General features: G+C 45.3%; 1 protein-coding gene across 3 annotated transcripts in view; it reads left to right on the top strand.

The window, feature by feature from the left end:
• CHN2 (chimerin 2) overlaps positions 1-16,178 on the top strand; it is a 461,718-nt gene that overhangs the window by 189,917 nt on the left and 255,623 nt on the right. For all 3 annotated transcript variants that reach the window (XM_086942204.1, XM_086942203.1, XM_086942206.1), the window contains exon 2: positions 6,533-6,571. In XM_086942204.1, the coding sequence (XP_086798330.1) occupies positions 6,533-6,571 (39 nt within the window). The remainder of the gene's footprint in view (positions 1-6,532; positions 6,572-16,178) is intronic.

Genomic DNA, 16,178 nt, shown 5'->3' with positions numbered 1-16,178 from the left:
GAAAATGATCTGGCTAGAAGTGCACCACCAGACCATCTCTCAAGTGCTCAAGACATAATCTGTCCTCAAGGGCACTTTATTTGTTTTGAGTCCTAAAGATGTACAGAGATGGAACAGTGCATTAGCCTTCAGCCCTCAAACGCCTTTCTTCAGACGGAAGATCTTACCCTAGAAGAAGGCGTCTGCGTCATTCAAAAGCAAATGTGTTTTCCATCACCCGGCGCACAGTCCCATCAGTGGCATCTGGAGTAGGTGTGGGCATAAACTCCCGGAATTCCATGTAGACTAATCGTAGAATTTCCCAAGAATTCAGCGAGATCACGCAGAATTCCACAAGAAGAGTAACTCTGCATTCAGCGCTATTTTCTGATTGTACAAATTCCCCCTTGCGTCCAAAATGGACGTGAGGATGCGCTTTGCGTTAAGAAATTCTGCTAAATGCAAATACTTTGAAGTACGGAAAGACATCCTCGGAATCCCCGATTCAAGCCAGTTCCCACACACATTTACAGTAGAAGTCCCCACCCCGATCTCAGTAGGTGATGACTGTCGCGCAGCTGGACATTCTGCCGGTTCCCGGAATGTGTGCGGTTGATCGGATCTCATGGGGTGGGGGCTTTGATCAGTCATAGATCCTTTGAGGAGAGCAGCTTTCTACTGTATGGGGGCAATAAACTGCATCCGCAGGGCCAGGTGGCGGCCTGGGAACGAGCAGGACAATCGGGCACAGAGGAAAGGGGGGTTCATCAAAGGATGCATGATCATGAAAGGGATGGAGGGAGGTGTTAGCTGGTTACGGGATGTGGCTCCGGGCAGGATCGCGCTGAAGGGGAGGTTAATGGCCCAAGCATGTGAGAGCGGGGGCTGTCAGCGTGCGGGGGATGCTTGCGAGGTCAGAGGGAGAGAGAGAGAGACGCGCTGGCTATCGGCAGTGGGCAGAGAGGCCATGGTATTCAAAATGGCTGCTACTTACGCGCACATATGAGCCTGAAAAGGGACAAGATGTCACCGATAATGTTGATGTCGCAAAGTAGATTTTAACAGTCCTCCCTTTTCAACATATCTAGCCAGCTTGTCAATCTATATCTATCCCCATTATATTTCGAACTTCTACTTCATACAAAGCTTTCATGCGCTCAGCTTCAAAGTCCAAAGTCTTGGGATACAGTTAGCACAAAGTGACCACATATTACGACAATCGGTATCAATATGATCATAAACAACCTCCACCCCCAGTCCTTTACAGCACTCCAGAACCAACTCCCAAGTGACCATTCTTCTTGTTCCTGATGAACTTCTGAGGAAAGTCTGTGGAGGTGTTCTATGGCTTTGTAAACTGAGGGTGAATTGTCCGGGATGTAGGTGCAACAGCTAGACCCAATGATACAGCATGCTCCTCCACGATCCGCTAGAACCACATCTAGAACAAGGCGGTTCTGAAGAGCCACCAGGCGGACCGCCTGAAGCTCGGCTGTATTGTTTGTGGATGCCAACTGTAATGTTCATTGTTGTTTCAACTGCCTGGGTCAAATGTCGGATGGCACAGCTGTTCGCCATCGGACCCCGGAGTGGAACAAGTCCCTTCATTGCGTCCAGGAACTGTGCTCCGGTGGAGTCGGCTTGCTCAATGTCTCTTGCTCGTTTTTGTCGGTGATGGTTTGCTGGAGCCACATAGGTTGGAGGAAGAATGAAGGCAATGTAACAGGTACCCCCCCCCCAGCCTTTGGGGAGCCAAGAGTAGGCTTTTGTACCACAAACAAAGTACATATTCGGAGAAGTGACAAAAGAGGGTGGATCAGTTGAGTCCAAAGTTCTGGTGATGCTGCAAGCGCTGTGGCCTACCAGCTGTGTCCCAAGGCCTTCGATGCATACAAGGCCCGAGACATTGACGACAGATAGGGCCACAGTCAGGGTGGCAGCTGTTCGCTTCCTGAGGTAGGAGAAGGTGGGTCTGGCTGGGTTGTTGAACACCTGCATTTCAATCCATTCTTTGGCAGGGATGTCCATATGAATAGAGTCGTTGGATGTCAGAGGGCAAAAGGGGGCCGCAGTTCTTCCTGTTTTGTTTGCCTTTGAGGAGTAAGGAAAACTGAAGCGTGGCGTTCCTGAAACCCCCTGCACAATCTGATGCATTCACAAACGCACATTTACAATCATACTATCGCCATTTCATATTGCTATAATCAAAGATGTTACCGAAAATAATGATACTCATTTTAGACACTTAGGGCCATATGTATGAACAGATTTTCTCATAGACACAGAATGGGGAAAAACCTTTGATACAACTGGCCCTTAGAAAGGTTGGAAGGCTGAGTCAGCCCTGCCAAAATCGAATAACGTCCGGGCAGAAACAATACATTGATTCCGTTTAAGACCTTTTCTTAAAGGTCTCTTTCTCTCCTTGGGTCATTCTTTTCTGATCTTCATTTCATGGGGTGCCTCTGAGGTATTTTTGGGACAGCACCTATTTGATGCACCAACTAAAACTCTGACAGTGACTTTTCAATAGAAATTCATTCTTTGGTGTTTGCCTCCACCATGTGCCCATAACCTCTTCGAAATCGTAAAAATATCACAAATTATAGGATTCTTTCCTTTTGGCATTAAGCAGGTTAAGTCTCACCACCTCCTAAAATGTTGAAACTAGACAAATTGACTTCAATGATTTCCACCAAGTAACCAATCTTGAATGCATTGGGAGAATTTTTAAAAAAGAAGTTCAGATACTGAGTCCTATGAACTTCCTGGGGTCTCATCAATCTGGGCTGTAATCTGGGAGAGCATCCTTCCATTCGTCGGGTGCTGCTATGCGCTTGCTATATGGCAGGCGTTATCCTTCGCGATTCACCCGGATCTTATTCCAGAAGTGTTGACCATAGGAAATGTATACATTTCACCCATATAATGTTTTGCACATGAAATCACCCGGACATCCAAGGCGCCTCCATTTACACGCACCCCAATTATTATGGCTTTATCTGAACATGAGGAAATTACCTTCAGAACCCTTTTTATCCACAACACTGAGGCCCTGATTCACAAAGAGCCTTCGCACTTGTGCTGAGGCTCCGCAGTCGTAGAGGGATTGCGGCACTCATGGTGGGTTCTCCGCACTCGTGCTGAGGCTCTGCAGTCGTAGAGGGATTGCTGCACTCATGGTGGGTTCTCTGAACTCGTGCTGAGGCTCCGCAGTCGTAGAGAGATTGCACTCGTGCTGAGGCTCAGCAGTCGTAGAGGGATTGCGGCACTCATGGTGGGTTCTCTGCACTCATGCTGAGGCTCCGCAGTCGTAGAGGGATTGCCGCACTAATTGGTGGGTTCTCTGCACTCGTGCGGAGGCTCTGTAGTCGTAGCAGGATCACAGCACTCATGGTGGAATCTCCACACTGCAGTTTCCATTGTAGGGATTCCACCACAAGTGTGGAGATCCCGCCATGAGTGCAGGGATCCCAACACAAGTGTGTAGATCCCACCATGAGTGCGTAGATCCCACCACGAGTGCGTAGATCCCACCACGGGTGTGTAGATCCCACCACGAGTGTGGATTTCCCACCACAAGTGTGAAGATCCTGCCACGAGTGCAGAGATCCCGCCACAAGGGTGGAGATCCTGTCACGAGTGTGGGGATCCCACCACGAATGTGGAGATCCTGCCACAAGTGTATAGGTTCTTTGTAAACAGGGCCATAATAAACAGAGGCAAGTGCATGAGCCATTACTTTTGAACATTTCCTAATTCTACCCATTGCCTAATGGTACACAGCAGGGGTGCCCTTGCTCTTCTGTTTACTTTGACCTTTTAAGAGTACAGTTAGTAATGGCTTTATGTCGCTAGGTAAAAATTCTGCTGGAGTTTCTTTAGTTTGAAAAGAACAAAAGATTCTTATTCAAGCAGTTGATATTATGTTCTTTTAATCAGATCCAGAAGTGTCTTCCGTTTATACATTGGTTAGCATAGAAAGATTTTTGGTTACAAATTGAATGCTCAGAAATCTGAATTCATTTCACTCTCTTAGATCTATTTAATCACAGTACAGGCAAATAGGACTGCAAGTGGTCAGCTGAAAATATCACATATGCAGGTTATAAAATCATACGTAATGTTGCACTGCTGCAAAACCATCCACCTGTAACAAAACCAACCCCCTAGGGGTCCAAAACCGGCCCCAAAACTTCCTGCCGACTGGGGAAAGACCCAGTGCCCATTGCGGCGAGTCCGGCCCAGTACTCGACCACTCACTATTAACCCTGGGCGGTGAACACCGCTCTGCTTGTGGAGTTTGCGTAGTTTTCTGCACTCCGCATTACGCGGAGCAGAGTTTTTTTCCCCCACTCGCGTTCGTCAACGTCAAGTTGGTGACAGCAAGCAGGAAAATCAACCTCCCGGCAAGATTTTTCCTCAAGTTGGCGAGAGCAAGCGTCGAAAATATTAATCCCAGCGAGATTTCTCAACGCGGGGTGGTCAGGTTTCTTATTGCGAGTGGTTGCGTAAGCTCGCGACTGCTCGCGTTGTGAAACTGCCCCTTCGGGTTGAGGAAGCTGCCGCTTGAGTAAAAATCTACTCAAGCGGCAGAAAAGGAAAGAAGGGACTGCTTGCACTGTGCAAGGTGCCGTTCGCAATGATTGCACAGTACAGACAAGCGTCCAACACTGTGCAATCACCACGAACGGCATTGTTCTATGGAACTCTGCCGCTTTCGGAGTTCCACGTAGTGTAGCTGAGTTTTTGTTGCCACTTGGCAGAGTTCCGCGTAGTGCAACTCCGCGAACTCCGCCCTGGGTTACTCACTGTGGCGAGTCGGATTTTATCTGAGCGAGCTACTTTTAGGGCCTAAAGGCCCCTTCTGGTGAGAGAGCTCCTGCCCAGGGCAAAGAGCAGGTGTTCTATTTATTCACCAAATGAATAAGCAATAAAGATGCCTTTAAATCTTATTTGAAGACTGGGATTATTAATGAAAACCTTTATTCAAAGTCCTGGATGCCATAATTGAAACATCTTTCAGATTTTGTTTCATTATCAGCCTACAGTATTCCATGTTTATTTTTCCTGACAACATGAAAGTAGAAGCAGTGTATCTTACATATTATCCTATGGGGTATTGTTAGTCATGCCGTCAAGAGCATCATTTCAGAAAATGGTTGAAAAACCCGCTAAAATCTAACGTGACCTTAGAAACACAGTATCCGTGTTTGCTGAGCTCAATCTTTCTCTGCTGCACCATGAGAGGCCATTTTAGAAGTGTCTCCTTATACTCTTTATGTGGGTTTAAAATGAATGCATCAGAAGGTAATCTTCAGTAAACATTGCGTATTGGTAAAAATGTAGTGCTGGTGCCTCTAAGATAATGGCCTCTACTGGGCACGTGGCGGTATACAGGTATGTGTGCGCATCACTTCTGGGCCTACCACAGATTAAAATCACATAGGCCTGAGGTTTTCAGATAAATAGTTCATTTGTGGACTTTAAGCTATAAGGAGCCGATTCACTGAACTAACTTAAAAAAAATCCTAAACTTACTACTGTTGGTATTCACAGAAGTTAGGATTTTGCCTTAAGTTTGTCTTAAGACAAACTTAAGACAGACTTAAGATAAACTTAAGACAGACTTAAGACAGACTTAAGACAAATTTAAGACAAGATCCTAACTTAAGTTTGTCTTAAGTGTGTTTTAAGTTTGTCTTAAGTCTGTCTTAAGTCTGCCTTAAGTCTGTCTTAAGACAAACTTAAGACAAAACTCTAACTTCTGTGAATACCAAAAGTAGTAAGTTTAGGATTTTGTCTTAAGTTAGTTCTGTGAATCGGGCCCTAAGACATGTCCAGATGTACTTTGATTTTGACACAAACTTTGGAAAACCTATTTTCAGTCTCAGTGAATTTATTCTTCGTTCTTTACTTCTAGCTAACAGAGGAATTTTGAAATTGTAGAAGTTTACTTGTATTCAATATTGTGTAAAATAACTATACTTCAAAATTCTTTGTTCAAAGCAGAAATAGTATAGGGAAACATTATGTGATATGATGAATTTGAAATGTTATATGTGATTAGGCAATAGACTTAGCACAAACTTTATCTTTAGAATCAAATTTGAAGTTTTTTATGTGTTTATTTTCTGTGTTCTGATGGACATTTTGGCATACGCTGTATGTACTGTTGATTACTTTTTTTTCTGATAACCTTTCCAACCGTCCGTATATGTTGTAGAATTCAATATATTAACTTTGTGAAGTTTATTTTAGGTAGCCCCAGCTGTGTATTGTAATGCCACTGTTTCCAATTTGCTACAATAATAAAAATAGATAAAAAGAAATAACAGAAGGATTTCTTTTGATTGATAAATTTCCTAGAAGTAAATAAATATTAGTTGTTACCAATGTCTTTTTTTCAAATGATAACCTCTTTACATGTTTATTTTTTCTGTAAAGACAGCTCATTGTTTAGGAAGGCCAGTGTGTAAGGAGTTCCCGGTGGGCCTGTGGCATTCCTTTGACATTCCATATCTCAAGCTTTGATTTCTCTCTTTTCTTTCAGATGCTGAAGAGTACCAGCCTCCGGTCTGGAAGTCATATTGTGAGTATTTACACATTTGCCAATCATATCAGCCAATGGATTAGGAAGCATTTTTTGGAAAATCTGAAATTTATCAACAACGGAAACTCTGAGACAAAGAAGGGAAAAGGTTTTTTGGGTTCAGTTGGAACAAATGTGAGATCAAGTGTGTTGTGGGAGGGCTGGGAACTTTCTTCAGGTCCAGGTCACCCAGAGGTTAGTGGGCGGAGTCCGAGTGGGGTACTGCCCTTTACAACCGCGTGTGTGTGTTCTACAAGAACAACTATTGGTTGACCAGGAATGCCTGTGTGGTGAAGACTCTCCTGGGCAGTGTCGGCGAGCAGTCATTGTTTACTCCAGAAGGCGGTGCTAGTCTAGTACTTGGGTTCAGTGTGGCACAGTAACCATGTGTGTGGACTGAGACAGGCCCCCAAACAGAATTCTGATGCTTCAAAGTTGTGAGCCTGGGGGCCACAATGTACACTCCTTCCAAAGCAGGAGGCCTCGTAGCTCAGGTCTCAGTTGACTTGAGGGCCACCTTTATTAGTAAACTAGGGGTTCAGTGTGATTCCAGTTAGTGAACATTCATAAATAATGCGTATAAAAAGTAAACTCTCCATCTTCCAAGGATAGGCATGCACATAGCTCCTCTGGGATGCTCTGAAACCAGACAGCAAATGGCCAAAAATGATGTACCTAAAACATTTTAAAGGAGGGCTTGTACTGATGACAAAATAGGTGCTGCTGGTGGCTTATGAGCTGCTGGGCAGAGACTGGTTCCAGGTATCTGGTGTACAGGGGCGTGCGGGCTCTGCCCTCCAATGCTGTGGACACAGGTCAGAGATCAAGGAAGGTCTGGTCCCAGGCAGAGTTTAGAGTCACCCTGGTGCTTGGAAGCACTGTGGCAGATGCAGTTGGCACGTAGGGTGTACATAAGTACCAGTGGGTGTTCTTCTGGTGTTGGAGGGGGGATTGGCAGTGAGCGTGTAGCCTGGTGTCTACGGTGGGGGTCCTGCCTCAAGCATGTTGTCTCACCAGCTGAGACGGCATAGCTTCCTTCGGAGCTCCACAACAAGTTCATCTGCATAATCCTACTCTCCAGCAAAGCAGAGGAAGGATTTTATTTGTTTATGTGCTGCCTTTTCAACCTGGAATATCTGAGGGGCAGGGAGGAAAGGCAGAACAATCTGAGTGGGATGTAAAGTGGGAGCCTTCAGTAGACAAGACAAATGGGTGAAGGATGTGTCCGGGCAGAACAGGGCAGATCTGCAGAGGTGGTTGGCTCAGCTGCGCTCATTGGGCAGATATTTGGGCTGATGGTACAGCTCAACCATGAAATCACCCATCACAGCCATGAAATTACCTATCTGAGTCCTGAAATCACCCATCACAGCCCTGGAATCACCCCTCTGAGTCCTGAAATCACCGATCCCTGCCCTGAAATCACCCATCTGAGTCCTGAAATCACCCATCACAGCCCTGAAATCACCCATCTGAGTCCTGAAATCACCCATCCCTGCCCTGAAATCACCCAACTAAGTCCTGAAATCACCCATCTGAGCCCTGAAATCACCCATCACAGCCAGGAAATCACCTATCACAGCCCTGAAATCACTCATTTAACTCCTGAAATCACCCATTTCAGCCCTAAAATCACCCATCACAATCCTGAAATCACCCATCCCAGCCCTGAAACCACCCATCACAGCCCTGAAACCACCCATCACAGCCCTGAAATCACCCATCCCAACCCTGAAACCACCCATCTGAGCCCTGAAATCACCCATCTGAGCCCTGAAATCACCCATCTGAGCCCTGAAATCACCCATCACAGCCCTAAAATCACCCATCACAGTCCTGAAATCACCCATCACGGTCCTGAAATCATCCATCTGAGCCCTGAAATCCCCCATCACAGTCCTGAAATCACCCATCTCTGTCCTGAAATCACCAATCGCGATCCTGAAATCACCCATCTGAGTCCTGAAATCACCCATCTGAGCCCTGAAATCACCCATCACAGCACTAAAATCACCCATCACAGCCCTGAAATCACCTATCCCAAATCACCCATCAGGGTCCTGAAATCACCCACCTGAGCCCTGAAATCACCCATTACAGCCCTACAATCACCAATTACAGTCCTGAAATCACCTATCACAGTCCTGAAATCACCCATCTGTGCCCTGAAATCCTCCATCACAGTCCTGAAATCACCCATCTGTGTCCTGAAATCACCAATCACGATCCTGACATCACCCATCTGAGTCCTGAAATCACCCATCTGAGCCCTGAAATCACCCATCACAGCCCTAAAATCTCCCATCACAGCCCTGAAATCACCCATCCCAGCCCTGAAACCACCCTTCTGAGTCCTGAAATCACCCATCAGAGTCCTGAAATCACCCATTTGAGCTCTGAAATCACCCATCACAGCCCTAAAATCACCCATCACAGTCCTGAAATCACCCATCACAGTCCTGAAATCCCCCATCTGAGCCCTGAAATCCCCCATCACAGTCCTGAAATCACCCATCACAGTCCTGAAATCACCAATCACGATCCTGAAATCACCCAACTGAGTCCTGAAATCACCCATCACAGCCCTGAAATCACCAATCCCAGCCATGAAATCACCAATCCCAGCCATGAAATCACCAATCCCAGCACTAAGTTCACCCATCTGAGTCCTGAAATCACCCATCACGAACTGAAATCTCCCATCTGATTCCAGAAATCACCCACCACAGCCCTGAAATTCCCCACCACAGCCCTGAAATCCCCCACCACAGCCCAGAAATCACCCATCTCAACCCTGACATCACACATCACAGCCCTGAAATCGCCCATCACAGCCCTGAAATCACTCAATCGCCACCCAGAAATCACCCATCACAGTCCTGAAATCACCCATCACAGTCCTGAAATCCCCCATCACAGTCCTAAAACACCCATCACAGTCCTGAAATCACCAATCACGATTCTGAAATCACCCAACTGAGTCCTGAAATCACCCATCACAGCCCTGAAATCACCAATCACAGCCATGAAATCACCAATCCCAGCAACGAAATCACCAATCCCAGCCATGAAATCACCAATCCCAGCACTGAGTTCACCCATCTGAGTCCTGAAATCACCCATCACAGAACTGAAATCTCCCATCTGATTCCAGAAATCACCCACCACAGCCCTGAAATTCCCCACTAGAGCCCTGAAATCCCCCACCACAGCCCAGAAATCACTCATCTCAACCCTGACATCACACATCACAGCCCTGAAATCACCAATCACAGCTCTGAAATCACCCATCACCACCCTGAAAAGAAGAGATGAGTTCCTGAGGATTAATCACGCTCCCCAATTGTCAGCCTCTTCGCAGCCGAGTGAGGAGACAGAAGGCCCCCTCCACTCCTGGTGGTGGTACAGTCCAGGTGCACCTCACTCGTCAGAGCCTAAATTTCAGTTAGTGGGAACCAAAGGCAGAGCTGGCAGATGCTGTCAGATCAGCTCCCGTGACGCATGGAGCGTGCAAGCGAGCCTGACCACTGCAGGGGGGCTTGAGGTTGAGGGGTTCTCCCTCAAGAAAATGCTAAAATAACATTTAAATGTGGTGTGTTTTACAATTTTTTTATTATTGAACCTCACCCAATCATTGACTGGCTGAATGGAGACTGGAGACAGAGCTGGGTTGCATGGTGGGAGGGACTGAATGAATGAATTCAAGAAGGAATGACAATGAATGCAGACTTTTAGCCAAGTGGAGCAAATCATCTTACTGAGATGACCACGAGCGAGGGCTCTGATTTCTACTTTACCTTCTGCTTCAGACGTCACCCTCCGCAAATGCTACTTTCACCAATCCTTGCCACACATACATGGCCCGGATGTATTTAGCATGATGCGCTGGTTTACGACTCCAGGAATTAAGAGCAAAGCATTAAGCATTGGCCCAAGGTGGGAGAAAGAAAGAGATAGCCATGTAGTAACCGCGACAATGTGAAACCAAGGAACCTTGAACGCATCCCGGCGTCTATTTGGCCACATAGTGTGATAATAGGCAACTACTTTTCGCAGGGCCTTCTATCCCTTCATCATCACATGAGAGCACTGAAGCAAAACGCGATAATGTTACTCCATCTGTAGGAAGACCCTAGGACTGGTGTAAGGGCAAGAGACAGCGTACTGCCCTCGAGTTTCATTAATAGCTTCGTCATCAGGGCAGTGTGGGGTGGGAGTTGGACTCTTTCCTAATGCACGACTAGAATCTATCACTTCTAACAAGCGCAATTAATGAAATGGGATAGTTTAATGTACTAAAAGGAAATGTGCTGCAGCGTTCACATAATAAAGAAATAGGCAGCTTTGAATGTTGATGAGTGTTTGTCATGTATATACTGCACTCTCTGGCCACGAGACGGCAGACGCCGCCCCCTCACCCCCTAGAGCCCTGAAGGTCAGCGCCGCTTGTGGCTTCCTGCAGGAGACAGGAACAAACCACATGTCACAAACAAATGTTTTAAGCAAACGTGCTCCGACCGCCACACATTTGTTTTGTGTTGTTTATTTTAAAAGAGCTGATGCACTGCAGGCAGGAAACGTGACCGCCCCCGCGACAAAACCAGCCCCCGACCCCAGTGAGATCATCCACCCCTCCCCCCAGCTTGACACCCGCTGCCAGGTAGCGCCAGTCTGGGCCTCGCTCTGTTCATGGACCATACGAAACGTGTGGAACCATCAATGGTCTTGTAGATATCATGGTGCCAATTGCGGCAACACACCCCACCCGCACATACAGCAATTGCCCAATAAAAGAAATCACACCAGATGCCTTGTTTATGGAGTAACATTACTGCAGGTTTATTTGCATAAGTAATTTGCTAACATAGTGGGTCAACTTACGGGCGATCAAGGGCAGGAAGTGGAGCCACCCCTGAGCAGCCTTGCCCATCTGAAGAGCCAAATTGCATCGTGGCCCTAACCAATCAGTGCTCACCATTTGGGGGATTACCCCTTACCACATGTGAATTGTCAGTCCACCCGTTTACTCACGCCCCTTGAGGGGGCGGAGCGTATCCAGGCAAGCCCCCAGTTGCTCAAGTTTACAACCGCCCGTAGGACTAACGGGCGCCGTCGTTCCTCCAGGGTCTTGCCATAAAGACTTCCTGGGCCTATTTGTCATTTGCACCCTTGTTGTGCTCCGGAAGAGGGTAACCCTATGTATCACTCAGCCTCTGGATCGCCCTGTAACTCCGCCTGCAACCCAAATTAACAAGTTAACAACCTACGTACCCCAACTATCCTCCAGTAGCCACACCGGGTAAGCGTGAGGGAGGGAAACGGCGTGAAGGCTTGCACAAAAGAGAGCGCCAGGTGGGCAGGAGAGGTAAATAAACCTGGCTCCCCACCCACTGGCTCACCGGAAATGATGCGGGTGTGCATCACCCGCAGAGGGTCCAAAACACTAGAACGGATGTCGTGTGCCTTCATGTGGCACTAAGGTGGCCGCCCTCCTAGTCACAAAGCCCATGATGGAAGCACAGAATGAGCCAGAAGACTAAAAAGAGATCTTAACAGTGTGCCACATCCCTCCCTCAGTTGACCATCAGTGTTACTCCACCCAAGACCCACATGCAGCTCCATTGTGGCCCTCTGTCTCAAGGGAGTTATCTCCCTTATTTCAATCCCTGTTCAGAATGAGATGCGCACCCGCCCCTTCCTTCAAGAGGCATTCCCCCCTCGTTTAACACAGCTCTGCCGGGGCAGCTGCACTCCTGAACAGAACTCAAATGCCACATATGTAAATTGGAGAAGTAACTAGCCTAGGCCATGCCCAATGGCATTGAATTAAGTAATGCAAACACAAGGAGTAGTAGTGCCACACGGGTTGTCGTTGCAACTTGACTCAAATAGCAGTAGGTCTGTTTATCCCGCTGGTGACGGGCTGGGGTTCTGTGGGTGTTCACCAAGGGAGCACGACGTGTAGATGTCCTTGTGCCTTTGAAGTGTTGTGTGTCAGCTCTGAGTCTGTGCACACATACTGTAGTGAGGATGAGTAGGTTACGCACTCACTTACTAGAGAAAGCTGCTTGTGACCTACTGGTCACTGCTTCAGATATCTGCCTGGTCAACTCAACCAGTCATCTTCAGAAGGTCAATAGAAGAAATACCATGTCAGGTGAGGTGAAAATAATGGTAAAGTGCTGTGTATGGAAGTGCCTTATTAGGAACATGTTTGACTTGAAACAGTGCAGAAAATTGGAAACTATTTCCAGCTATCCAGAACGTGCCGATATCTCTGATGTGGAGGACTATAGGGCCACTCTCATGTCTTACTTCAGAGTGTCAACAGTGAGAAAGCCTCTCTAAAGGAAGGTGAGGTGTTCGAGAAGCCCCTCCTGTGCAGTGGCAAGGTAGAATACTGGAGGGGGGTCATAAGGTGATGATTCTGCCCCTCTTGCATTATAGGGGAGACCTCCCATGGCTTTGGGGGACTGAGCAGATCTTCCACAAGGGGGTTGGTGTTCCTCTCTCCTCAGGGGACCGCTTTAGACCCTATGTGTCTGTCAGCTGCCACCTCCTTCCAGCAAGGCTATAGGTATCTTTGGGAGGTTCTCACCCCTTTGGAGCCTGTGGCTCTGGTGGTAGAACAAAACCTGAGGCACTGGGGGGACAAGGGAGCAGGGTAAGGCAGAAAAGTCATGCAAGCGTTGGTAAAGCCAAGAGACTAGGGGTTGTTAGTTATAGTTATGCGACTGTCGGTATGTCGCTCCCCGCTGTCATAGATAGAAAGCCTGATAATGAAGCAACATCTTGGGCTGCAACGGTCGGGTGGATGGGAGTTCGGCTGCTTTGCTGAACAGGCTGCATTATCACAGTTAATGTGTTCACTTAATGGAGAGTGTTAAAACAACGGCCTCAGGTGATAAAGTTGCAATGGGTAAACTCAAAAGGCATGCACAAGAAATATTCAACAGTAGATACTTTTACCAACGGGCTAGTACTTACGTTGTATCGTTAAGAAAGTTTTTGTACTTACACGTCTTGACTTTGGGAACAAAACCTGTAAATCCAACAACATGTTATCATGACAGCAAAGTAAAAGAAAGAAGTGCGACAAGATGGTTAGGTAATTACACTGTTTCATTATGACAGGCTAAGGTATTCAAATAGTGGGTGCCTCCCCCACCAAAAAAAACGCCATCAATTAGCAATTAAATTGTCATTCTATCCGTAAAGTCCATATATCAAAGAACACCCATTGGTTTTCGTCTTCAAAAAAATTCTGTTGTGCCCAATCACCAAATTCTAATGGCAAAGCAGACAGGGCAACGTAATCATCTACACAATTCCATACCCTTGATGAACAAACCCTCCGGGAAATGCAAATCATGAAGCGTCGGCCCCTAAGCCCACTCTCTTAACTGTAGTTTACTTTTTCGAAGAATAAGTGTGATGTGGTCTCCCAGACAGCTACAGCTGCCTGTGGTAAGGCCTAAAAGGGCAGCCCTGAACCACAGTGTGTATGGGGTTTGGACATTTATTTATGTAGTGGCATCAACCCCTCATGGTCTTGTATCGTGTACCCTTTCTGTAGGCGTCATTTCCATCCTGTAAGTAAAGAGCAGTTAGAGAGTGTTACTCTTGATGGGACAAGTGGCAAATACCTGTTGGGGGGCTCTGTATGTAGGCGTGAGGTTCAAAAGCCTGGCGAGCAAAGCTTTCTTAGTATAATTTTTATTTTACTATGTCTTAATCATTTTATGTTGTTGGATATTTAAATGTTTTAATATTTAGGAAATGGAATAGTACATGTAACATTTGCTAAGTTCAGCACTTTTCCTGCTTTTGCTTCTATTGGAGGGGAATAGTAAATCTAACCCCTTCAAATAAATCTAACCTCTTCAAAGTCAAAGTTTCCCTAATGTTTTTAGATTGGCGTAGGAATAGTACATCTAACTCCTTCAAAGTCCTGCACATCCCCTACTATTGCTTAGATTAGAATCTTAAAAGTAAATCTAACCCCTCCAACACCTAATTATTTCCTTGTTTTTGCTTACATGAGGCTAGGAATAGCAAATCTGACCCCTTAAAGTCCAATACTTTCCCTACTGTTGCCTGGATTGAAGTGGGAATAATAAATCTAACCCTTTCAAAGTCCACCTATCTCCCTATAGTTGCTTGCAATGTAGTGGGAATAGTTACTCTAACCCTCCTAAGTCCAACACTTTTCCTGCTTTTGCTTACATTGCAGTGCGAATAGTTAATTTCTCACCTCTTCAAAATACAACAGTTTTCCTACTTTTACTTCAATTGGAGTTGGTCTTCTTTGTAGTGCAACACGTTTGACAGTGTTGTTTATTTTTGATTTCTTCCCCCCTTTTTTCTTTAATATTTATATTACTCATAAAAAAATGTTATTTAATTTAAAAAAAAAAGAAATTAAGTGGGATGTATGTTTTTGCTAATATGTTTGTTATTTGTAATTTTTAAGTTACTGCTAATATTATAAAGGTAGTTCTTTAAAATTGTTTAAGTATTTTTAGTATTTATATATTTAGGTCACAATATTGTTTGAAACTACTTTTATTTGTTTCAATATTTTAATTAAGTTATATAAATTATTGGTTATTTTTACATTGACTATTTTACATCAAAGTTATTGATAATATTTTTAATTGAATGATTTAAAAACAATGTCTATTTTATTTATATTTTTTAACCCTTTCGATGCTGATGACGAGCTCAGCTCGTCATGATGCACAGTTGAGCTGTGCTGATGACGAGCTGAGCTCGTCATGAATACATAGTAAGAGCAATTTCCAGCACAGGGGGGAAAAACGCCTAGCAGCCAAGGTGTTAAAGAATATACATATATATACATTTACTTACTAAACCAGTCATTTTTAAATATATAATTATTTAGCAGTTTAATATTTTAAACAAATTATACATATTAGTATAAATATGAACTTTTAATATATTTACCTTATTTCTGTTGATATTCTGTTCCACACCACGTTTGACTCAATATACTACAAAGTATATAAACTCAATAATTTTTTAGACAATATTTTTATCAGGATATTCTGTTATGGCAATATTGTTCTTCTTGATATTCTGTTGCACAGCCGGCAGAGAATCCCAAGTCCATCTCCCAGTGTGCGACAGCGTGGCTTTTTCCAAAGATGGTGGTTGCAAGTGTCGGTCATGGGCACTCATTTTTGTGCATTAGGACTAATTTCATCAGAGCTTGACCCTGAGCAAGAGACGGGAAAAGGCATAAAAACAAGAAAGAAGAAGGAAAGGAAAAGAAAGAGAGGAAAACAGCGATAAAGGGAAAGGGAAACAGCAGGGATGAAACGGACTAACAGGAGTGACATTAAAAGATAGGAAGCGGAAGGTGGTGAAAGGAGGAGTCATGAGGTGCCATGAAGACTGCGCATCCTTGATGCCGGTAAACCCGGCGTTCAGCAGTGGTAGAAAGTTCCTAAAAAATATTTGAGCCACGGCTCTTATTAGTCTATATATTTTTCTCTATTTTACAAATGTATCATTGGAGTGGGTAACTTTGAGGTTCCCGGTTCATACGGTCTCGTTATATTGGGGAGAGGTCAGTGGTCACCTG

Source organism: Lissotriton vulgaris, chromosome 10 (assembly GCF_964263255.1).
Source record: "Lissotriton vulgaris chromosome 10, aLisVul1.2, whole genome shotgun sequence".
NCBI classification, from domain to species: domain Eukaryota; kingdom Metazoa; phylum Chordata; class Amphibia; order Caudata; family Salamandridae; genus Lissotriton; species Lissotriton vulgaris.
Note: the sequence above shows the minus strand (reverse complement) of the source record. Positions and strands in the feature narration are given on the sequence as shown.